Below are 22,350 nucleotides of genomic sequence, written 5' to 3'. Positions count from 1 at the left end.
ACACTCGACCCTACACGATCAAGTCATCGTCACCACTCAATAATACCAATAATTCAGAATACACAATACGATACTCTGCGAATTAAAAACAACCGAGCTATAAACCTCCGGAATTAAATTTGAGCCGGCTACCCCGAGCCGAGAATAGATAATACCGCACATTCCGAATTACCTTCACACATACATACCAGCGACGATGCAGTCATTACGCAACGCCCTTCGCGTCTCCGCCAGGACGACCCTCCAGCGCGGCGCACCCGCACTATCTCGGCGCGCCCCCATGGCAGCCGTGACGCCGGTTCAGACGCGATCCTACCATGAGAAAGATATGTCTACTCAAAACAAAAACACAGCAACGCCGCATATCGCGACCGGAAACATAAATGACTGGACGCGCAGCTAACAATGCAGGATCTTTCCCCCTCAGATACTGATCGACCACTACACCAGGCCTCGGAATCCCGGATCCATGGACCGCAAGGACCCCATGGTCGGCACGGGACTCGTCGGCGCGCCGGCTTGCGGCGACGTGATGAAGTTGCAGATCAAGGTTGACAACGGCACCATCACCGATGCCAAGTTCAAGACCTTTGGCTGCGGCTCAGCCATTGCGAGCTCCAGCTACCTGACGGAGCTGGTCAAGGGAATGCGGATAGAGGATGCGGCCAAGATTCGCAACACCGATATTGCCAACAACTTGCACCTGCCGCCAGTCAAGCGTAAGTCTTTTGCGGGGATTTGCGATTTGCGAGATGGGACTGTCAAAGGGAGAGGAAGAATTTGTGCTGACCTTGAGATTACATAGTTCACTGCTCCATGCTTGCCGAGGATGCCATCCGCGCCGCTATCGCCGATTATCACACCAAGAACCCGCCTACGAACTTGGGCAAGTCTGAGGTCAAGACCCTCGAGATGGAGAAGTAAAGTGTGTCACGAAAAGAGGAATTTTGGTTTTTGTTCGTTTGATTGGTTCAGTCCAGAGGATTAAAAGTGCTTTGATGCATATCACTCGGACATATGGATATGGCTGCAAAGCCCGAAATTCGGGCAAGAAATCGGGGCCTAGCAGCGGCCACGTCGGTTAAGAACACCACCGGACGTACTGAGAGTTGGCTGATTGATCTTCACTCGATGTATTTAATATTGCAATGATACCTCAGTCTTTCTCATGTAGTAACTGTCACACATGATCGCTAGCTGTGTGGACTTCCGAACACTGCATGTTTGATTGGCGCAGATAGCGGCATCGATCACTGCAGATGCGGCTAACGCCGTCCACCTGCACGTTTTACAACAAAAACATTCGCCCTTGAGATACCAACCAGCCAGCTGCAATGACTCGGATGTTGTTTTTTTGACATTACTGCACATGGATGGCTTATCCCGCCTGCGCGGGTGTGCCAGTTCTGTAGGTTAAGCTCTATCGAATTTCCGACTTTGACGTGAATACCAGGATAAACCAGCCCAAGTATTTCTGTAGGTAGTCAGAGGCGGGAAGCATATGCACGGTAGTGAATAATGCCCATTGTTTGTCATGAATATTGAGGTTAGAATTCTCCAGAATAATGAACACGAATGCAATAATTAAACATTTTTTTTTTTTTTTTTTTTTTAGCTCGACATTTCTCTTCCTTGTCCGGGCTTCGATGTTTCCCCCACCCCTAGCTCTGAACTAGATAGACTCTAGCTACTAAGTATGTACCGGTACAAGTACAGTACAAGATATCCCTTTTTCAAATGCTCGAGTCATCCACCACACGTGACCTAGCATTGTTACATAAGACAGTGTGAGTCGATAGAAAGACCCACACGAGCTTCTCACCAGGGTCCATCCTTTCCGTCTTTCTCACTTCACGATTGGAGAAATCATTATCTTTTCGGCCATGCCAATGTATGAATTATCAACGCATATGTTACCATCATTGGCCATTTCTTGGTCACCGAAACCAGGGTGACGAGGATCTGATGCCTGGACCAGGACTTTTTAATCAAGCCAAGAATGGATACAGCCGCTGGGATCACAGAAAGCGAACGCTCCTCGTCGCCTGAGGATGGAACCTACAAACCACCAAAAGGACTAGAAGATGGTTACGATTCTGCCGCTACGGCTGGAGGGAATGGATCTAGGGATAGCGACTACCAAGTCGATCCCAGCTCTTCAGAGTGGGATCTCGACACCGACGACGTCCGCTCAATCTCGTCAACGGAGCTGCGCGAGGCCCGACCAAACCGTTGGAAGGGCCCAGCATCGACGTGGCGTGCCTTGACTGAACAGGACCGCCTAACTCATGAGGCGTTTGTGTCTTTGCGAAATCAGGATTTGTCTGCTCACTTGTACACTGCTTTCGCACTCAAGCGGCGGGGACAGATGCAAGGCGGTGGTGATGCCGAGACGGACAACGACGCAGAAGACGAGGAGGATGCCGATTTCGATATCGTCACGGGCGCCCGTGTGCGCGGTTCTGACTGGGTACCGCCAAGATCTTGGACCGCCTGGCCTCTGCGTTCGCACCTTGTTCCCAATGACTACGAGTTGATGACAGCCTCGGCATCAGGGGATCCTCTTGATTCATATACGTTGCGACGAACTGTCGCGCCAGAGGAAGGATCCTCACGGCCTGCAGCAGCTCTAGAGGACCTACTCTGTGCGACCATGGTGCGGACCGCAACGGATCGATTCCGTCGACGACAAGCACTGGGCCATGTTGACAGTGAAAACAATCCCGTCTCTCAACATGGCCAACAGGAGCGTCCAGGCACTCCCAACGACCAGTCAGAGGACGGCGAATGGCCTACCAGTAGCCCACCATCGGCACAGCTGCACTCGTCCTCGCCACCGCGAGCCAGCCCTGCGCACCCAATCGAAAACAGAACCTACATTCCGTCGGCTGCGACTGACGATGACGGATCCAACGCTCTTCTTCGTCCCGCCGCTCGCCGGATTCTGGAATCTCTGGATGCAACCCTGCTCCGGCTTCACGATGCACGCGTTCGCGCCACCATGGATCTGTCCGAGCCTTCGGGGACTTCTTCTTCGGAACAGGAAGAGGAGACAGAAGCGTCGGAACACGGATCGGCTACTTCGGGTAGCAGAAAGCGTGGGCGTGGACGGCCGCGCAGTACAAAACCCATGGTAACCCCAACGTTCATGGAGCCGGAGAAAGCTGGACGCGGGAACAAGCGGAGGGTCGGGCGTCCCAAAAGAGTATACGTACCACGGGATGGAGAAACGGAGAACGAAATGTTGATCCGTGTAGCAAAGGAAAGGCATGAGAAGATCCCTGTGCTTAGCGACAGCAAGGAACATTCCCGCAGGGAGGCGTCAACAGAGGGGGCCTCCACCGACAGGAACCCCTCAAAATCCAAGTCTCATCGTTCAAAGGGGAGCGTTATTCTCAAGCTCGAGGGCGAGACCGAGCGGCAGTATCAAGTCCGAGTAGCCAGGGAGAAACATTTGAAGTTGCCCGAGTTTCTTTCCGATGACGAAGACGCCCCGGGGGATGTGACGCAATCCCCCAGACCAGACGTTGTTAAGCAGGGATTCGCTGCGGATATTGAGGTGGACGAGGAGTTGACCATTGAGGAAGCCGCGGATAGGAAAATCCGCCAAAAGAAAACAACAATGAGCCGATGGCCACTGCGCGACTGGAGTGACGTTGTCGGCGCTGCCGCGCTCGCGGGCTTCTCGCCTGCTGTCGTCGCGCGTGTAACGCAGCGATGTGCGAATCTCTTTGGCCAGACCATGGAGATACACACAATAACCGAAGTGCCGGTAGTCGGGAGCCGGAAGCGGAAGCGAACGGGTATGGTCACGAAGAAGTACCGACCTGGCGGGTCATTGTCGGAGACATCGCTCACACCTGGCGGCGAGGATGGCAGCGACACGGATAGCAGGGCCAGTGACAGCAGTACCAGCCGCATCAAGAAGCAGCGCCTCCGGAGCTTGAGCCGCGAGCCCGCACTACGCGGTGACATCGCAGTGGGATTCTCTTCTGACGAGGAATTCGACCGCGACACCGGGGTCAAACCTAGAAGTGGGCGAGCAAGCAGCGCAGCCCCGCCGGATCTGGGGTTCTTTTGCCCGCACGCCGCCTGCAGTAGGTTCACCAAGGCTTTTACACGTCGTGACAACCTGGCTCGCCACATGAAGTTCGTGCATGGAGAAGCAGACCCTAGTCATGGCCGGAGTCAAAGCCGGAGTCGGAACCGCGGGCCGGCTCGGAGCGAAGACGACGGTGACGAGGATGAAGTCGAGGGTGGGGAGGACAGTGCGGCCGAGATGGACGGCGCTGTTCACGTCGATGGGTTCCTCAAGCCCATCAAGATTAGGCAGGGATGGCGAGCGGAGGATTCTATAAAGAGTACGCGCCGGCGGGGACGGAGCAGACGAGAGAGACGAGACTCTGATGGCCACGAATCTTGAATGTCATGTCTCTTATGTTGTTCAAAACCACGTTGAGGCCGGGATGTAAAAAGTAAAAGAAAACCAGACGTTAGAATCAACATATACCCCTTGACATGCCCTCGATTTTTGGATTTCTCATAGTGCAAGATAGCCTAGAGCACACCAGATCATTTGTCAAGGCCAAATCTTTACGCAATCATGGGCATGGCATGCGTGTGACTGTAGTTGTTTTATGACTCTGAAGGTCAGCCTGGATGGCTTCAGTTCCGGGTAACTGGCAGGTCTCTGGCCAAGGCGTTAGTCACTTCAAAATGAGCACAAGAAACCAACAATAATGCTTTGGTATTGCTGTTCAGAATATCCAAAAGCTCGCTAGTAATACCCCATCCTCCCGGCATCTCCTTCTGCAGTCACCGATTACCCCAATATCACCAGAGACCAGATAATTAAAGAGTACGAAACTTCATTCATTGGATCTGACATCGGGCTAATGAATAAATTGTAAGTTTCAAGTCCTACCGGGCTTCTCTATTGGCATACTGTTAAATGCGAGCTCAAAAATCAAAGTCTTCCAACTTCTTGCACATCCCGCCCTCCATTGCGTGCCAGTTTTCGCACCTTTTTATTTTTATATTTTTATTTTTGGTTTTTTTCTTATATGAACCAACACCGCCTCCACGCGCCGCATGCTCCTGCAGCTTCTTCTTACCCGTGGACGTAGGATTTCCCGGTGCGATCTTGGGCAGACTTCTGTAATTCCGGCGCGTCAGTATAGCTTGCAAGGCGTTTATCACAGCTTTTCTAGGGTCGTCTAAGAGAAATGAATGACATGATCAAGAGCAACCACAATGGCTCTTTGCAGTTCTATCCACGCAGAGTCATCCTTCAGGGTTTATTCACAATGTTTTGCCATGATTCCATCTGCCAGGAATATCACGAACACATTCATGCCCCAAAAATAAAACAATCCAGATGGCATAACATCCAATCTCATTTTCCATGGTATCACTCGTGTCAGTAGCTTCTCTGTACAAAAGGAACAAAAAAAAAATATAAAATATCGAATAGCCACTTGCCCGCCAAGAGTGATTAGGGTATGCATGTATGACATTCATGTCCAAGAAAAAAAAAAAAAAAACCACCCCGATGCTTTGAATGCTCAACAAGACAAAGATTAAAAAACAACGCCATGTTTCCCAAGCGCACCTCAGGTATGCAAAACAAAAATAACAAGACAAAAAACACAATTAAAAATGTTGTTTCATAACAATCCAATCAACGCCTTCATAGCCAGAGGAGCCACCGTCCAACGCCAATGACCCCCCTGCCCACACCGAGAAAGACCCTCGCGATGACAACAACCGCCCAGACGAACCACATGAATCCGACGAGCCACCACTCGACGGCCAGCCAGCCCGCGCGCCTAACCCATCGGAACCGCCGTCGCCTTCGCCGCAGCAGCTTCTCGATGATGTCTACTGCCCGCTTGACCTGCAGCCGCTGCCCGTCACCTAGATCGCGACCCATATGATCCGCCTCGTCCGCTCCCGTCCTGACAAGACTCGACAGGTCGACTGCGACCTGGTAACGGAGGGCGTCGATTCGGGACATGAGCGAAGGTGTTGTGCGCGTCGCGAATACCTCCGATTGTTGGTGCCACTGCTGCGCCAGCTGCCGCATGGCATCGGCCGCGGCGAGGGCTTCATCTCTGTGCTTGGCCGCTAGACTGGAAAGCGGGTACGGGTAATGTTGCTGCAACATCAGGCCCGTACCAGCGTGTCCATCCGAAGGTATCGAGTCTTTCTTGTCCTTGAGACTGCGAGAAGAAATCTCCGATGCCATTATACCAGTGCGTAATACACGCACACGTTGTCTTAAAACTTCGCGTTGGTCTATGCCTTGTCTCTTGGTGAGAAGAGTTTCCCGAGGAGGCCACTTTGCGGCAGAGTTGTCGCTCCCGCCTTCCGGTGCGTGGAGGTCATCCTTGGTCTTAGTCTGTTTCCCTAACTCTTGGATGGGGAAAACAGGCGATACGCTTGGCGAAGTGGGTGTGGCAGCTTGTACATCAAGCTTGGGAGGTTTGAGTAGTTCGAATCGAGAAGACCGCCGGCTAATTGGATGCGATAGAGGAGACCCGAGATCGGGTGATAACATCACACCCCCTGGGCTGTGCAGTTCAGTTCTGTCAAGTGCATCTGGCCACAGGTGCTTGTTTTCTTGATCGGATGTCGTCTGTCGGTGCAAAGCTTTCGGACTGCCAAGTTCGATTGTACTGTTTCGCGATTCGTCGCGACGATGACCCCTTTTCCGATCACTGGTAACATCTGTATCCGAGGCCTCGGAATCGGAGCTGGCAACGTCTGCTCCAGTCTTTTCCAGCTCTGACTTGCGAGGCGACAGAGACGTCTCCTCCATGGAAGATTCTTTCCTCCATAGAAGATCACCGACTTTGGAGACACCAGAACGCAGAACACTATCGATGCGAGGTGGCCCCTTACTGAAAAAGCCCCGGAGTCCAGAGTCCTCCCGTTTAATCTCGCCCATATGGCTCTTCTGGGATTTGGTGTTGCTAGTATCGGTTCTAGATGTAACCTTACGTGGGGGCAAGCCGTATGTCTCCTTTGGCGATGGCGATGGTTTAAGCTTTTCGGGAGGTACCAAGATTCGAGGAGGAGATTCGATCAGTCCAGGCGATACTGATCCAAGTGGCAGGTCATCTAGAGTAGCACCAGGAGTGGCGGCATCCGGAGCGCCACGTACTCTGCTGCGGCTTCTCTCACGCTGAAGCTTCTGTTTGACACGACTGAAAGGGTTTCGACTCGGTGAGCCAGACCTACTGTGATTAGGAGAGAGATCCTTGCCAATTGGTGGGAGCACAAACCCACTGGCACCTTCGGTTCCTCGCACGCCTCGCATGTCTGGTGATGTAGGCCGCGAGGAATCATAGTCTATAGAGGGACGTCGTTGTCGAGGAGCCCAGAAACTGGGCACATCCAAGCTGTCACGGCCTTGACCTGGACTGGCTGGAGACGTAGGCCCACTTGGAAGTTGAGGCTGGAACCTATGAGAAGTTCTGCCACGCTGACTGCTTTCTGAAGCACTTTGTAAGTCTTTGATTAAGTTGTCTTTTGAGTTGAAGCGGCTTTGCGGGCGACTTGTTCCCGCAGAATTCGTCTTGACCCTTTCAGGTGTGCTGAGAGCGGTAGGGCTTGAGACTGGCATAGACGGTTTTACATTCGCGCCGCTTGAGTTGGAAGCAGTCACTTGCTGCTCAAGGGACTTCCTATTCTCCTGCGCAATCATTTCTAGCATATGTTTCTCGAGTGCGTCTCTGTGACTGGCGGTGATGGTCTGGCTGCGCACCATGCGCTTTTTCCGAGACCCAGCTTCAGATTCAGACTCGTCCGACACTGAACCTCTGCGAAACCTCAGAAGCTCATGTGCACTGGCATGGACAGAAGTGCTATGGCGGTGGTGAAGTCCCCTAAGTTTCTGTAGCTTTTCTCTTGCACCACTCGGTATGTGCTGTCTATATCTTGACACTTCTTCCGATGATTTCCGATGGTCTGAAGAAGTAGATGAACGCCCCTGTTCAATAGTATCTTTCATAGTAGTAGTAGGAGCAGGGGCTGCCGCGGATGAAGCTGTTGCGGATGCCGCAGCAATAGCAGCATAAATCGCACCACCAGGCGTCGGAGATGAGAGGCTATTGTCTTTCCAATAAGACCATGCTCTATGACGTCCATGGGCCTGCGGGAAGACCCGCTTGTAGTTTCTATCTTCCACATACTTCTTGTTGTCGCCTTGCTCGAGCCAGTAAATATCCGCGAGCAAGTCTGCTGGATTGGTGAACCAGTCTACCCTCGGCCTTTTAGGCTTTGAAGAAGCCATAGCTCCGTTGGTTGTGGCGCCTGTGGCAGATGTATTTACATGGTCTTGGGAAATAACCTTCTCGGCCGGCTCGAACGTGGGCAAAACAGCGTTTCCGCTTCCTCTCGTCGCTGCGAGGCTTGAAATATGCCCCACCCATTCGGTGACGTTCTTGACATCGCCGAAGCCCTGGGCATCTCCGTCAATGGCCTTCCGCTCACGTGCCCTGACTTTCCGATTCCGTATGTACTGCAGTGGGTTGTATTCGCGGCCGAGTCTCACCATAAACTCGTTTTCCATGTATGCTGGAGCTCCAGAGCCCGAATTCGAAGAGGTACCCGGAGGATCAGTCGGCTTCAGAGGTGGCACCAAATCAAGGACGCGCCTGTATTGCGCTAGCAGCTCCAAGTGATCCTTGGCCTTTTGTACACGAGCAAGTGTTGACGGTGAGAAATGGTAGCGAAAGCCGCTGGCATCTCCGCCCAAATCGAAAGAGGCATGCAGCGGGCTGGTGACCCTGTTTTGTTGACCAGCGGGACCAGCTGAGGCGGAAGATACAAGTCTGCTGGCTCTCGGAGACATGTTGCGTGAGGATCGCCTCTGCTGCTGGAGATGTTGTCGCAGGCCGCCCGACAACGAGCTATCCGGCATCGGTGCCAAGCTTGGAGGTATCGGCTGTGAGCTGTTTCTTCTTGCGGCTAAACGCCGCGATTCGCTGAGGCTTAAAGCCATATTGACAATGTGGGTAGAGTCTAGATCAAGGCTACGTCTAGCAGAGGAGGAAGATGACTTGGATGACGCTGTACCTGGTGGCAAGCCAGCCAAGCCGGCCTCGATGTAATTGTTGGCCTGGTCTTCATAGTTTACGGCTTCGCCTTGTGTTGCTATTCCCGTGGAAGAGGACGAGCCTGGAGCCCTCGACATAGTAGTAGTATCTAGTCTTTGTGAGGCTGCGGTTGGCCTCTGGCGCAGGGTATCCTCTGACTTGAGGAGCGACTGCTTCGATGTGGGAACCCTAACCGACGGCTGCACACTGGAAGTTTGTGACTGCTCGGATACTTTATCCACCGCAGAGCTTGTGGCGAGATTGCTCATGGGCCTCGAGAGCGTGTGAGCGGCAGGCGACAACCCTTGCCTCTGCCACAGGCTGCCGTCGCGCGCAGCGGGCTCTGAAGGGGTGCCATCGAATAAAGGCCCTGACAGAAGAAATGCGCTGCTCGATCGGTTCTTGTGCGTGCGCGAGCGAGAGACCCCACTACCCCGAGTATTGGCCTTCGCGGCGGAGGTGGTGGTTGCATTATGTTGTTGGCGCTCCAGCACTGGTGACGCCTGACCTGCTGAGGGATTTCGCGAAGTTTGGTATGTGAGCATGGAGTTATCGTTTGTGGTCGTCGTAGAAGATGTGCTCGGCGCCGAGGTGGCGGTCGAGCTCGCTTCGGCGGCTGGAGGATGACGAATACGGACGTGGTTGTTGGCCGCCGGATGTTTGGTATGGCTTGTGTCGGTGATTCCTAACCCGGGCGCATCGCTATTGTTGTGAGGAGTACTATGTGAATTGAGCAAGCCTTGGAGCTGTGCTTGACGGGAGTGTGTGTCCTGATGGCCGGCATCATGCTCCGTCATGGCGGATTGGCAGTCGAGAAAACAGGCGGCATCCGGTGGCAGTTGCTTGGTGTCTGCCTAGCTTTTGTCGCTTCACATGCTAAGGCCTTTGCGGTGACGGAATGTTTGTGTCTTCTGCGCAAGTAAATTGGGACCGTCGAATGACAGGCTCTCGCCTTGGGGGAAGCAGGCGGAAGATCAAAGCAAGCTAGAGAGACGGGCTAGTCTGGTTGTCGATTAGGGCGGCACGGACTGGTGAGCTGTCTGTCGGCGTTAAAGGTCAAATTCACAAGAGCATGATGATTGTTGAAGATTGAGCGGCACAGAGCACGCGCTCCAAGTCGATCAAGGATAAGGTGCCTAAAGAGATGCTGTATGTATGGTACGCTAGTGCTGGATGCGGAAGTCGGCACGGCAGTTTCTGCCAGCTTGTCTGCGTCTGAATAAATTAAACCAACTGAACTTAAGTTATCGTTACAAGGCAAAGTTTCGGATGCTACTGTTGATGAACGGGATCAAAAATGGTTAATAGTTAATAGCAATTGAAGTTTGCAGTGGAATGAACCAAACAGCGACGTTGACCCATCTTTACTGCAAAAGGCCCTGTTTACTCCTGGACATGATCAGGGTTGGTCCCTAGGTCCCAAGGACCCTGCCTTCTTCGCTTGTGCCCTTTATTTGACCCTAGCAGCCCAAAGAGGGCGGCCTCCTTTGATGGCTGAGTCGCGCCAGGCGCCCATCTTGATTGAACTCAGCCGAAATACAAGCAAGCTGCAGGGGACATGGCATAGACAGGGGCCACCTTTTGATCTGTGTTAGCGGGGCGATTCACATGGGTCCCACATCGGTCATGGGCGATTGCAAACAGTTGTACGCCATTCCGTCATAATCAATTTATACCCAGATTCAATGTTTCAATGCTGACTTTGTTTTGAATGTGCACGTCGGATGCTACACCTGGAACCGCTGATAAAGTACCGTAAGTACGTACTATGTACTCTCTGGGGTACGAATTTCTCTGGTGGATTGTAAGTAACTATATCTACCTGGGTATCTCTACCTTGCTAGGTGAGACCGACTCTTGCAATCGGTCCGCACCGTCTTCTTTAACCATGTCTTGCTTCATACCGACGAACTCATTCTTCAAATTTTCCTTTGCGCACCAAGCACCCTAACCCGCCCTCTGCGGTGTAGATTTCCAAGACTTCCAAACGCACCCATCGATCATGTAAGGCACTCCGTAGATACGGATAAGTCCAGCCATATCGACCGCCAATCGAGCTTACATTCGGATAGGCGTTGTTGATTGGTGTTACTGAGCCGACCAAGCTCCGAAGCAAGTGCTTGCCTGACAACATGCGTTGTAAATGCCCGAACACGTTGCTTCTCATCGCTTCACACCGCAAATCAGGACGATTCCGCCGGCTCTCAACCCGGGACTAACACACCTTGGCACCTTTAACCAACCATCAAACGTTGGATGCTTGTTTACAAACGGCGGCGCTGCGAGGGCCGTGCCGCTTACCGGTCAAGGCGCTGGTAACTAACTGGCGTCTGATTGATTGATTACTTTGGCAAGCATCAATCGTCCAATCCTATTTTCAAAGCTTAACGAGCGAACCAGCACGCGCATGCAGCTCATTGGTAGCAACTCTTTTTGAAATAAAAGAGCATGATTGTGAGTACTTTCACGTGTGCACCGTACCATATGGTGTGCCATTTTTGTAGGCTCTCAAGTGAGACTACTCTCCACGTCTTCAAGCCCCAACCATTTGCACCTACACAAGGAGCAGTCTGGACGTTGGGGAATAGATAAGTAAATGCGACCTCTTCCATGTTTTCGGCTTTAACAAAATTTTATTCCGTTTTTTTCCCTATATAACCATTTCGCTATGATTGCTTCATTTTGGATCACATCAACTTGGACGTCTTTGTGACAGTCATCAATCAGTATCGACGTCATGATTTCTTTTCTTTTCTCTCCCCAAAATTCCTATTTGATCAATCACCTATCCCACGATAGCTCTTTTCCAGCCTCCAAGCTACCAATCTCTTGCCAGTAACGTACAATGCATGCAACCCAAAGATTTGCTTTCCAGCTGCCCAGATTAGGCTTGGGCGCACTACTATTCACTACTCCGTCTCCGTTCCTACTGCCCGTTTCATCTTGGCAGGTTACAGTCGCTTCCCTTCTGCTTCCGGATATCGATACAACCATGTCCTGACGTCGTGAGTTTATCTGAGTTAGTTTTGAATAAAGCAGAAGCGATGCCGGCAACCATACAAAATACGCCGACAAGGTCGAGGCCTGGAGGTCCACGATCTCCGATCGATGTTGATGCCCAACAAGATATGTGCCCAGTTTCACAAATTATAATGCATCCATGCAATATTTCTCCTTGGCTGCTTGCTGTAGTATTTACGGTTGAGCAGTATTCTAACCTTGCCAGACTTGATAACCGGCAAGCGGCAAGGCGGCTAAACACAATTGCACTCTTCCTCTGATCATCCAAGGCTCCAGACAGGCCTCCAAGTTGCTGCGATCTCCTGCGAAGCATAAGGAAATGATTGACAACCTCGGCTTTATTCGCAATATATTTGCCTTCAATTCTCGCTATTTTTATCAGCACTGCCCAATTTCGACCAAGTGGTGGCAATCAGGCAGCTGAAGTCGTCCATATCAGTCAACATGTGGTACGAAATAGGTTGTGGCGAACATAGTGTGGCTAGTTCTAGCTGCAATCATGATGATCACCACTGAACACGACTATGCACACCGTTCCATCCATCCCGAATATTTTGAGTTATGGAACCTGGTTCGTCAGGCGTTCGCGGGGAAACATGTCTTTTGTTCCTGATTTAGGATGTAACCCTACAAGTTCCGGCCACATCATTTGCTGGCCATGTGCCAAGTCCACAAAAGCCAAGTTTTCCACCTGTCGTATTTGCGAATGTTCAATGACCTAACTAACCTATACTAGGCTTTGGGGCGGCCTATAACTCGGCCGTTGTTTATTGGAGGTTCCTTGTATTGGGAGAACGGCATGTCGATCCTTCGGAAGGGGGCAACATGCTGAGAGAGAATTGGCTTCGGATTGGACTCCCTCTCCCCGGCCTCTTTCTCGGTACCTGGAAGTAAGGCGAACTCGCGTACGTATGCCAAGGCTCACTACCACTGCTTGCGAACCGGGACTTTAACGGGCAATTTTTTTTTATTCCGACACAAAAATAAGCAAAAGGTCTCGACGTCGTTGAAGAGGCTCATGAGGTTGTGGACAGGGTCTCATCCAGGGCTGATAGATGGCAGAGCTACCAGAAATCGCTCGCTGTATGTAAGACAGACGCAGGCAACATGTCGTGTATGGTGGACAGCCAGACGCAGGCACAAATAAATGCTCATGCACACTTTACACCATCTTGTACGCATTACAGTGTGATTCCCAAAGTCTGTTAACTCGGGCGAATCCCACGAACCGTCTGTCAGAGATGCTGGCCACTTCTAAATGTGACCATGGTGTTGCATTTCGGATCAAGGGCATAGAATTTACTGGCTGGTTAGAGGTCAACGCAGCGATAGAACTATGACGATCCCCCTTAACATTTTTCGCGTTAACGGGGGGAGAGAGCGGCCTAGAGAGCAACGTGGATGATGTCGATCGACATTGCCCGTCTTGTCCGTTCCCGTATCAATTGGCCTCTCAGATGTAAGAGCCAAGATCAGGACCCAAGCAAACCACCTCCTCTCTGCATTGATTTCATCTCCGGGAGACAAGGCGATGGTGACGTCCCACTGCAACGCTGGGAGACAACGCTGACGCAGTCGACCAGACATTGCGAGTATGCATCCCGTTCTTCTGGTTCAGATTCGAGGACGCGAGCAGGTTAGTATGTGTGCCAGGGGGGAGGCGAAAGCGGCCTCCAACCCGGTCCGCAGGGGCAAATGGGTAGGTAGCACGAGATATCCAGACACCTCTCAGCCTCTCAACTATCTACAAGCATTCGGCTACCGGAAGTGGCATCGCGTGTTATTTCGCAAATATGATATTATGATTCTGATCGAGTATAAGTATCTCGACCTTCTCCCCCCTTTTCCCAGACATCTTCACTCTCCCCATCAGCCCATTCACTTCACAAGACATCAACCACTCGCTCAGTCCTCACCACAAAAAGCCCCCCAATTCTCAAACCACACAAAAAAAAGCCCATCTTCCCTCATCAGCAAAGATGCAGTTCTCCACCATCATCGCCACCATCTTCGTCGCGGCCACCGGTGCCGTCGCCCTCCCCGCCGAGGTCCAGGAGCGCCAGGTTCCCTACACTCCCTGCTCCGGCCTGTACGGCTCTGCTCAGTGCTGCGCGACCGACGTCCTCGGCATCGCCGACCTCGACTGCGGCCAGCCTTCGGACTCCCCCGTCGACGCCGACAACTTCTCCGAGATCTGCGCCGCCATCGGCCAGCGTGCTCGCTGCTGCGTCCTGCCCATTGTGAGTTTTATTTTTAGTTCTTGCAATGCTTTTTGACAGTGATAGAATATCGTATAACTGACTTGGTTATTTTTTTCTTACCCGTCGAATAGCTTGACCAGGGCATCCTCTGCAACACCCCTGCTGGTGTTACCCCTTAAATCGCTCGACATTTTCTTTTTCGTCTTGAGCATGCGGCAACTGCGTCTTTTTGTACGGATAGACGATTTTTGATGAAGAGATGGTTCAGCTATTTTTTTTTTATTTCTACTGTGGTTCATGTCTCAAGTGTAATCTTGTATCTATGTTCTTCTGAGGGGAGTTTTGGGGTCCTTTCTCTTCCTCAGGGCGAGGTCTCTTCTGTATAGAGTCCAGCCCATAATCGTGGAGAGGAGGTGTCTGGGATCTTGATGAGAGTGTAAATGAAAGGTTGTTTGAAATCACCGCCATATACCATTTGCACGTGCACATTTACTTTTGTGTCTGCTGTGTTTGCTGCATAAACGTTGATATTATGCACAGCAATAAATAACACATTTTGGCTCTTGCAGGACGGCCAATCTCAAACCTGTCAGGTACGCGCGATACAAAACTCAGTTCAAGAGGTTATTCTGTCAAGTATCACAAATACACTGCGTCGTGGTACCGGACTTCCAGCCTTACAAAAAAAAGAGAGCCGGTTTCCGATCAACAGCAAACCCAACAAAAAATCCATGACGTTGATATAGTGCCTGAAACCTGGACCTATTAAGATCAAAGGTGGAGTGGTTGCGGCTTGGTGTGCGGGTAACATTGCCCAGAAACTGGTACGGTAATATAAGCCCGACCACCCAAATCCAAAGTCTGGGTTTACTGTACAACGGTTAGATGACCCGATCCCGTCAGATGCGAGCAGCCGCTTTGAGTGATGTAACTGTACCAAAAAAGACGAGTCAAAAAAGCATCATCGGCCGGCTGCCATTCTCCGGTGCATGACGGTGCAGTCACATTGACAGTACTGTATACAACTAAACCTTGGTGGTCTGGACAATTTGTGTTACACGGGAAATCAAGGCACAGGCGTTGCCCTGAAAAAAAAAAAAAAAAAAAAATTCATAGGCGAACCAATAAGGCCAGAGAAATCATCGTATGCATTCTAACATTCAATGCAGATCTTTAAGCTTCACGGCTCTTCACGTCTAACCTATCACCGCCGCCATCTTCCTCCTGAATGAGACGACCGAGATGCAAACACAAATGGAAAATATGCTAAACCAACCTTCAATGAACGCCCGTGTTCTCGAATACTGTGTTCGAAGTACCAGTAACCCACACCAACGCCGAATTGAACAAAAGAAAACCAAGAAAACCAAAACAAACCAAGGGCCGTTTATCCACCTATTCCACACCTTAAAAGTGCCAAGGAGATCTTACAAAGAAGAAATTGACGGTGAAGAACGAAATCTTTTTAAAACACTGTTAGTGCACTAACAAACCCGTTCCTCAAAACTTCAAACACCAGCCCGGGATAACCGTAGAGTGTCGTTGTCGAATTGTCGGCACCTATCGCGTCTGTCTTCCTGGCTGAGCTCTTGACCTCACCCTCCCAACCTCCCAGGAACTCTATGCTGCTGCCGGGGCTGTCACCCCAACCACGATTGAGCACCATGCCTCGTTGTCGCTGCTTGGCGTCAGCCTCGGACAAATAGGTAGATTTCCATGCCGAGCCTAGACGCTCCTCCGTTTCTGGAAAGGGTGTCTCCGAGTTGGTGGGTTGGTCCAAGTAGGCTATATCCCATCGGCAGCGGCGATGTCGGTTGAATGGGTAGGATCCTGGGACATTGCCATGGAGGATCATCTTGGTCGCCACGAGTCTATCTTGAGACTCGGATGGAAGTGTTCTATCTCTGGGCACCTGCGGCTCATCAATACCTGGTGGGGGTTGTGACGGTACCCTGGGTGTCGATATAAGTATATCAAACCCTAGGTAGAAGTAGTTGTAGAAGCATTCCCCAGCAACATTGCCAGCAGCGTCGTCCTCCACAGCCTCGTCATCATCGTCGCGTGAGTCATAGTCCCCGTCGTCCGTAGATAGTGCGTTGGCAGATGACATGTCAGTGTCGGTCAGATTGTCATGCGAGCCCGGCTTGACATCGCCGCTGTTTGGGCGACGGCCGTGGCTACTGCTGGCGCCACGGACACGGTGAATGTACATGCGCTGCTCGTTCCTGCGGTAGATTGCATCGGGAGGTCCGAGCTCGGCAACTAGGTCCTGTGGAGTTGTTTCCCCAAGGATAATCCAGGTGGAGGGCAAAGGCGCATCACCAACTCCAGACCATTTGCGGACTAGTTGGAGCTTTCCTCCGCCATGAATGCGGACCAGCGTCACGTCGTCCGGGCTGGCGTCTTTGCTACCCTTGGATAAAGGCGCAAATGTCTTCAAGCTCGGGAGTGCTTCGTCCCATAGAGTATCCCGCGCTTGTGCCCAAGTGTCGCCACTAAAGACTGCCATGGACGTGGCGACCTGCGTCCCGTTGTGCGATAAAAGTGACATTACGTCCTTGTCTGGCGAGTATGCCGATGGGGCCATAGGGAAGGTGAAAGCAACGCCGGGATAAGACAGCACGTAGGTGCCCACATCCTTGCCGCCCTCGCTTCCGGGCACAAACTCGCCATCGTAGGTTGGCCCCAAGAACCTGTTGTAGATATGTTTGAAGGTTGGCCCGGTCGCAGTCGGCTCGGCAGCCGGGCGCATGAGGTCTCGCTCATGATTCGCCTCTTTGAAGGTGATGTGAATCTTGGTAAAGTCTACGACCTCGACAAGACGCAGGCGCTGCTCGGGGCCATCAAAGCGGAGACGAACGCCATTCGATGGCAGATTAACGACTACGGGCTCTTCTATGGGCGCATTTTGGGAGAAAGCAAGATCTATCTTTGGGAAACGTTGGGGCTCGGCTTTGATGCGCGTAAGAATGTCGTGAAGGGATGCGCCAAGCACTAGTCAAAAGATGAGCCTCGACGTCAGCAAGGCCATGGGCTCCGGGGATGAGAACAGCCGGTGCTATCTGTACGGACCTAGAAAGCCGAGGGCTTGCCCCGGATATAGCTGAGCTTGGAAAAGCGACATGGTCAAAGATGTAGCAACTCTGGTGTGTGACTCGGAGATTCTAAGCAACCTAGCCTGGCTGACGGCAGTCAAGAAGATGTGCTGAGGTACCGGGACTTATGCATCAAGCAGAATCCATCGGACGAATGGATTCTAGGTCTAGTTCTAGGTAAGAAAATTCGATAGGTTCGGCAGATGATGGAAAATCCAACAAGATAACCGGGAGGTTTAGGTTTATGCCTCGCTGTTCCGCGCCGGCGAGGATAGGAGGCGTGGCTCACTAAAGGTCACGGTACCGCGTGATTTGACTTGAGCTCCGTGATGCGGAGGATGAGGAGTAAAGGAGGGGCGCCTGAGACGTCATATCGTTTAAGCTTAGGCCAGGTGATTGTGCAGGGGTCAAATGGGGGATTCGGCTGTGAGATTAGACTGTCACTTCCCTATTGGTCTTAGCATAATGGTATGGAGAAGTAACGGTCAAGGCTCCACATACTGCCACCTGCCGTTGCCCGTCCAACCACTTTGTCGCCAACATTTGCGCCTTCCCCACTCGAGCCAATGAACGTGCGTCCCGCCAAAGCCTTCCACAAAGAAGAGTGGGATCATCAACAAATTGGGAGCAAGGGTTGTTTACATGCAAGCCGCGGTCGTCCTAGAGCATCTTGACACTCCGCAAGCCACACAATATCAAATACTGCTATTACATTTAAGCTACGCGACCGCCTCTTTTGCCGCGCTACACTTTGGATTTAATATCTGGTATAAGTTTGAACCACAGGAATAGCCAACAATATTGATCAGACCGGCCAGAGTGCAAACGATTAAGCTCGAAAACACACCATCGCCAGGATGAGCTCCTTGCGGGAGCCAAGCCGCAGGCTCCCACGAGCATCGACCGTGTCTTCCGCCGGAGCCTCGACTACTTCGCGAGCAGGCGCGGTCGGCCGGGCAAGCGTACGTCCCGGAGTTCGCGCCTCAACGACGGCAACACGAAATGTTCGCACCAACCACCACAGCGCAATCGCGTCACGAATCGACAGATCTGGAGCCGCATCGCCGGCTGAATCGGTGTCGTCTATGGCCACGACTCTGACCGGTGGCATAAAGCGCAAAGAACGCGACTACGAAGCGTCAGAGGTCGGACTTGGAGAGAAGACAAACATCAACGTTGTCGTGAGATGTCGAGGCAGGAATGACCGTGAAGTGCGAGAGAACAGCGCGGTTGTTGTGTCTACCGAGGGTGTCAAGGGTAATGTCGTTGAACTCTCGATGGGTCCAAACGCGCTGAGCAACAAGTCGTACAATTTCGATCGCGTTTTTTCATCGGCTGCCGACCAGAGCATGATCTTTGACGATGTGGTCAAGCCCATCCTGGATGAAGTATGCAAAGCCACTCGATTTTCTGTTTTGCTATCCATAGTTTTACTAACTGTGTCTTTTCTTAGATGCTTTCTGGCTACAACTGCACAATATTCGCCTACGGCCAGACTGGTACGGGTAAAACCTACACAATGACGGGTGACATGAACGAAACCATGGGCATGCTATCCGACGCCGCCGGCATCATACCTAGAGTATTACAGACACTCTTCAACAAACTTGAAATTGAAGAATCCGATAACTGTGTCCGCTGCTCCTTCATAGAACTTTATAATGAGGAGCTACGAGACTTATTATCAGCAGACGACGGGGCGAAACTCAGGATATACGAAGATAACGCAAAGAAAAGCACAGTGGTGCAAGGAATGGAAGAGCGGCACATTGTTACAGCGGCCGAGGGCATAAAACGTCTTCAAGAGGGAAGTCTCCGCCGGCAAGTCGCTGCTACCAAGTGCAACGACCTGAGTAGTCGAAGTCACACCATCTTCACCATTACTGTTTATGTCAAGAGGCCAGGCGAAAACGGAGACGACTACGTGAGCGCCGGGAAGCTCAACCTTGTCGACTTGGCTGGCAGTGAGAACATCCAACGGTCAGGGGCGGAGAACAAACGAGCGGCCGAAGCCGGTCTCATCAACAAGAGCTTGTTGACACTGGGAAGGGTCATCAACTCTCTTGTCGATCAAGGCACTCACATACCCTACAGAGAATCGAAACTCACACGTCTCCTCCAAGACTCGCTTGGTGGTCGGACGAAGACTTGCATAATCGCCACCATCTCCCCAGCAAAGAGTAATCTAGAGGAGACAATCTCTACGCTGGACTATGCTTTCCGGGCGAAGGACATCCGGAACAAGCCACAGATCAGGACCTTGATGAGCAAGAAAACTTTGCTACGGGAGTTTACGGCAGAGATTGAGAAGTTGAGAGGAGAACTGGTTACTACCAGGCAACGGAACGGCGTGTATCTCTCCAATGAGGCTTACGAAGAGATCACGGTACAGAATGAATCCCGCCGGATTTTGACAGAGGAGCAGGCTGCCAAGATTGGCACTATTGAAGCGAATTTGAGAGGCAAGGTCCAGGAGCTCTTTGACCTCACATCTTCTTTTATGGGGTTGAAGAAGGAGCATGAGGGTACACGACTACAGCTTGACGACACCAAGGAACTGCTCGACCAAACAGAGCTTGTGCTGAGCGGTACCCGAAAGTCCCTTGCCGATGAAACGTACCTCCGGAAGGCCCACCAGGAGACTGAGGAGAAACTAGCCAACATTGGAAGCGAGCTCATCGACACTCTCGGAGAGACAGTCGAGCATGTCAGCGGGCTGCGTGCCAAGAACAAGCGAAAATCCGACCTTCAATCACTCAACCGCAGCACCTGGGCCATGTCACAAGCCCAAGTAGCCGATGTGACAGAACTGGTTGAAGGTCGCATCTCAGAGTTCCAGAAGGACCAGGAGGACCACATCTCTAGCGTATCTGAGCGCATGCAAAGCTTTTTGCAGGCAGAATTGGACAAACTGTCGGATACTCAGAACTTACTAGATCAGAATCTGGGCAAGTTCGGGATTTCGAAAAAGGAGCTTCTCGAACACAAGGAACAATCCAAGCAGGAGATGGATGCCGTGCTTGAGGAGATCAAGGTGGTGAGGGACCACATCAAGGAGCGAGTTGGTGAGAGCCTCGAAGCAATCGCAAGCGCAGCCGAGCGAATAGCAGCCGACGTTCTGAGCGAGCTTGGCCTCTTCCATAACCAGCTCCATACATCATATAGCACTCTCGGCAAAGACTTCAAGACCATCTTCGAGGACCTTGTCAAGCATCTCGGAGCCCAGAGGTCGGAGTCGGATAGACTTAGGCGTCAGCTGGAAGGAGCAAGCGAGTCTCTGATTCAATCCAATGCTGCCACATCCGCCAGGATTCAAGAGATCGTGGCCCAAGAAAGGAAGCAGGCCGCCGAGGAGCGTAAGCAGCTGCTGGCACAAATCACGAAGCTTATCAACAACCAAGGGGAAACCCAAGAACTCAGGCTGGCTGATAAGGCTGCTCTGCTCAACCAAGACCTACTGAACTCGACAAAGGCCTTTGAGGGCAGTGTGACGCAATACTCGGATGGCATGGGCACCTGGGTGGAGAAGGATGGTCAGGTTATGGCAGACATCAACAAGTCGCGCGACAACGTAAAGACCAAGATGAAGGATGACTGGGCCGTAAGTTCTCACTCAAAACTATCATGTCGAGCCCCGCGAGGCAGATTACTAACAGAAAATCACAGGCTGCCAACAAACACAGCACATCCATCCAAGAGACTACCAAGTCTGTACACGCCGAGACTGTCCGTGTTGTTGAAGAGCAAAAGCGCGATCTAGACGTCCAGATGCAAGACCTTGACAGTTTCGTCACCCGTGCCCGATCCCAAAACTCGCTTCATCACTCCCAGCATGCAGCTTCGGTCCAACAGCTCTCGCATACAGTCGAGAACTCGTATGCAGAAATTTCATCACACTCCAAAGAAGCAGTGGAGCGTGTCAGAGAGTTTGCTGATGAGGTGGAAGCTGAGGTTGACGACCTGCGTGCTGGTCTGGAACCCCTGGACGAGAACGTATGCCAGCCACTCAGCAATCTGCGCGAATCTATTAGGGATACGTTGCTGCAGGAGTACCAGCCGACGGGTGAAACGCCTGAGAAAACTCAGTACAACTACCCAACCGAGCTCCCGCGAACGGCCCCACACGAGATTCTCCTGGCAGGGCTCAATGGTGGCGTTTTGGAGACGCCATCCAAGAGCGCACCGGCGCCCCCTGTGGTATTTAGTGATTTTGACGAGACAACGGTGAAGAGAGAGAGGTCACCGTCAACCTCTTCAGCCGTATCGAGTGGTCTGAGGGAGGTGAATCCGAACGTCAGTGTCACGACAAGCGCTATACAATTCAACCCGTCGGCTAGCACCATGTCGCTGGCGCCACTTTCGGGCCCTGACACCAATAACAACTCGACAATGCCAGTCTACCGGAGAAGCACTAGGTCAGTGTCAAACAATAAAGACGCATTGTCAAAGTCAACCATGGGTGGCAAGCCAGCGTCGGTTACAACAGGCATCGAGGGCCGCGAGAATGTGCCCCCAATTGGCGGGTTTGCTGCCAGTGGGAGGAGGAAGAGCCCTAGGCTCAGGTGACGATGCTGGTTTGTGAGCAGGGTGTGACGACTAAGAAAAAAAAGCAACCATTACTGTGGCTTTTATAAATATTGGTTTCATGGAAATTCTGGAGTTTATGTCATTTTTGATTGGCTCGGGTTGGTCTGACTTTGTTTTGTTTTGTTTTTTTACGTCTTACTGAAGTATCTTGATACCCTTCGGTTTGTTTATTATTGTCCTTGGGGAGTTTGAAATAGTTTCTTGTTAAGAGGTTTGTGAACATGGTATTCTTTTTAATCTTCAATACGCCTAATTGTTTTATATTGACTGGCCTGGAGTTGGTTATCGGGCGCTGCTTCTTTGCCTGCTATTAGTCTAGTGTTTTTGATCAGTCCTTCGATCGAG

At 51.7% G+C, this 22,350-nt stretch overlaps 7 protein-coding genes across 7 annotated transcripts; 4 read left to right on the top strand and 3 right to left on the bottom strand.

Annotated features, from left to right (window-relative positions):
- Positions 1-196: 196 nt before the first annotated feature.
- Positions 197-1,229, top strand: PgNI_04395 (uncharacterized protein; the record flags this gene model as incomplete). The annotated part of the gene is made up of 3 exons (XM_031124442.1): positions 197-298; positions 428-719; positions 806-1,229. The coding sequence occupies 3 exons, from the start codon at positions 197-199 to the stop codon at positions 922-924; spliced, it is 513 nt and encodes a 170-aa protein (XP_030984333.1). The 3' UTR covers positions 925-1,229.
- A 770-nt stretch (positions 1,230-1,999) lies between these two features.
- Positions 2,000-4,423, top strand: PgNI_04394 (uncharacterized protein; the record flags this gene model as incomplete). Its single annotated transcript, XM_031124441.1, has 1 exon — positions 2,000-4,423. One exon carries the CDS (start codon positions 2,000-2,002, stop codon positions 4,421-4,423), a length of 2,424 nt encoding a protein of 807 aa, XP_030984334.1.
- A 1,266-nt stretch (positions 4,424-5,689) lies between these two features.
- Positions 5,690-9,898, bottom strand: PgNI_04393 (uncharacterized protein; the record flags this gene model as incomplete). Its single annotated transcript, XM_031124440.1, has 1 exon — positions 5,690-9,898. One exon carries the CDS (start codon positions 9,896-9,898, stop codon positions 5,690-5,692), a length of 4,209 nt encoding a protein of 1,402 aa, XP_030984335.1.
- Positions 9,899-12,039: 2,141 nt separating this feature from the next.
- PgNI_04392 (uncharacterized protein) lies at positions 12,040-12,159 on the bottom strand (the record flags this gene model as incomplete). The annotated part of the gene is made up of 1 exon (XM_031124439.1): positions 12,040-12,159. The coding sequence occupies one exon, from the start codon at positions 12,157-12,159 to the stop codon at positions 12,040-12,042; it is 120 nt and encodes a 39-aa protein (XP_030984336.1).
- A 1,942-nt stretch (positions 12,160-14,101) lies between these two features.
- PgNI_04391 (uncharacterized protein) lies at positions 14,102-14,502 on the top strand (the record flags this gene model as incomplete). Its single annotated transcript, XM_031124438.1, has 2 exons — positions 14,102-14,362; positions 14,455-14,502. 2 exons carry the CDS (start codon positions 14,102-14,104, stop codon positions 14,500-14,502), a joined length of 309 nt encoding a protein of 102 aa, XP_030984337.1.
- Positions 14,503-15,488: 986 nt separating this feature from the next.
- On the bottom strand, positions 15,489-17,923 carry PgNI_04390 (uncharacterized protein). The gene is made up of 2 exons (XM_031124437.1): positions 17,396-17,923; positions 15,489-17,317 (listed from the first exon to the last, which is right to left on the bottom strand). The coding sequence occupies exons 1-2, from the start codon at positions 17,445-17,447 to the stop codon at positions 15,789-15,791; spliced, it is 1,581 nt and encodes a 526-aa protein (XP_030984338.1). The 5' UTR covers positions 17,448-17,923; the 3' UTR covers positions 15,489-15,788.
- A 352-nt stretch (positions 17,924-18,275) lies between these two features.
- On the top strand, positions 18,276-22,224 carry PgNI_04389 (uncharacterized protein; the record flags this gene model as incomplete). Its single annotated transcript, XM_031124436.1, has 3 exons — positions 18,276-18,806; positions 18,872-21,019; positions 21,085-22,224. 3 exons carry the CDS (start codon positions 18,276-18,278, stop codon positions 21,982-21,984), a joined length of 3,579 nt encoding a protein of 1,192 aa, XP_030985567.1. The 3' UTR covers positions 21,985-22,224.
- Positions 22,225-22,350: the final 126 nt, after the last annotated feature.

This window comes from Pyricularia grisea, assembly GCF_004355905.1.
Source record: "Pyricularia grisea strain NI907 chromosome Unknown Pyricularia_grisea_NI907_Scaffold_2, whole genome shotgun sequence".
Lineage (NCBI taxonomy): Eukaryota > Fungi > Ascomycota > Sordariomycetes > Magnaporthales > Pyriculariaceae > Pyricularia > Pyricularia grisea.
The sequence above is the reverse complement of the archived record's forward strand: the minus strand, read 5'-3'. Positions and strand labels throughout refer to the sequence as shown.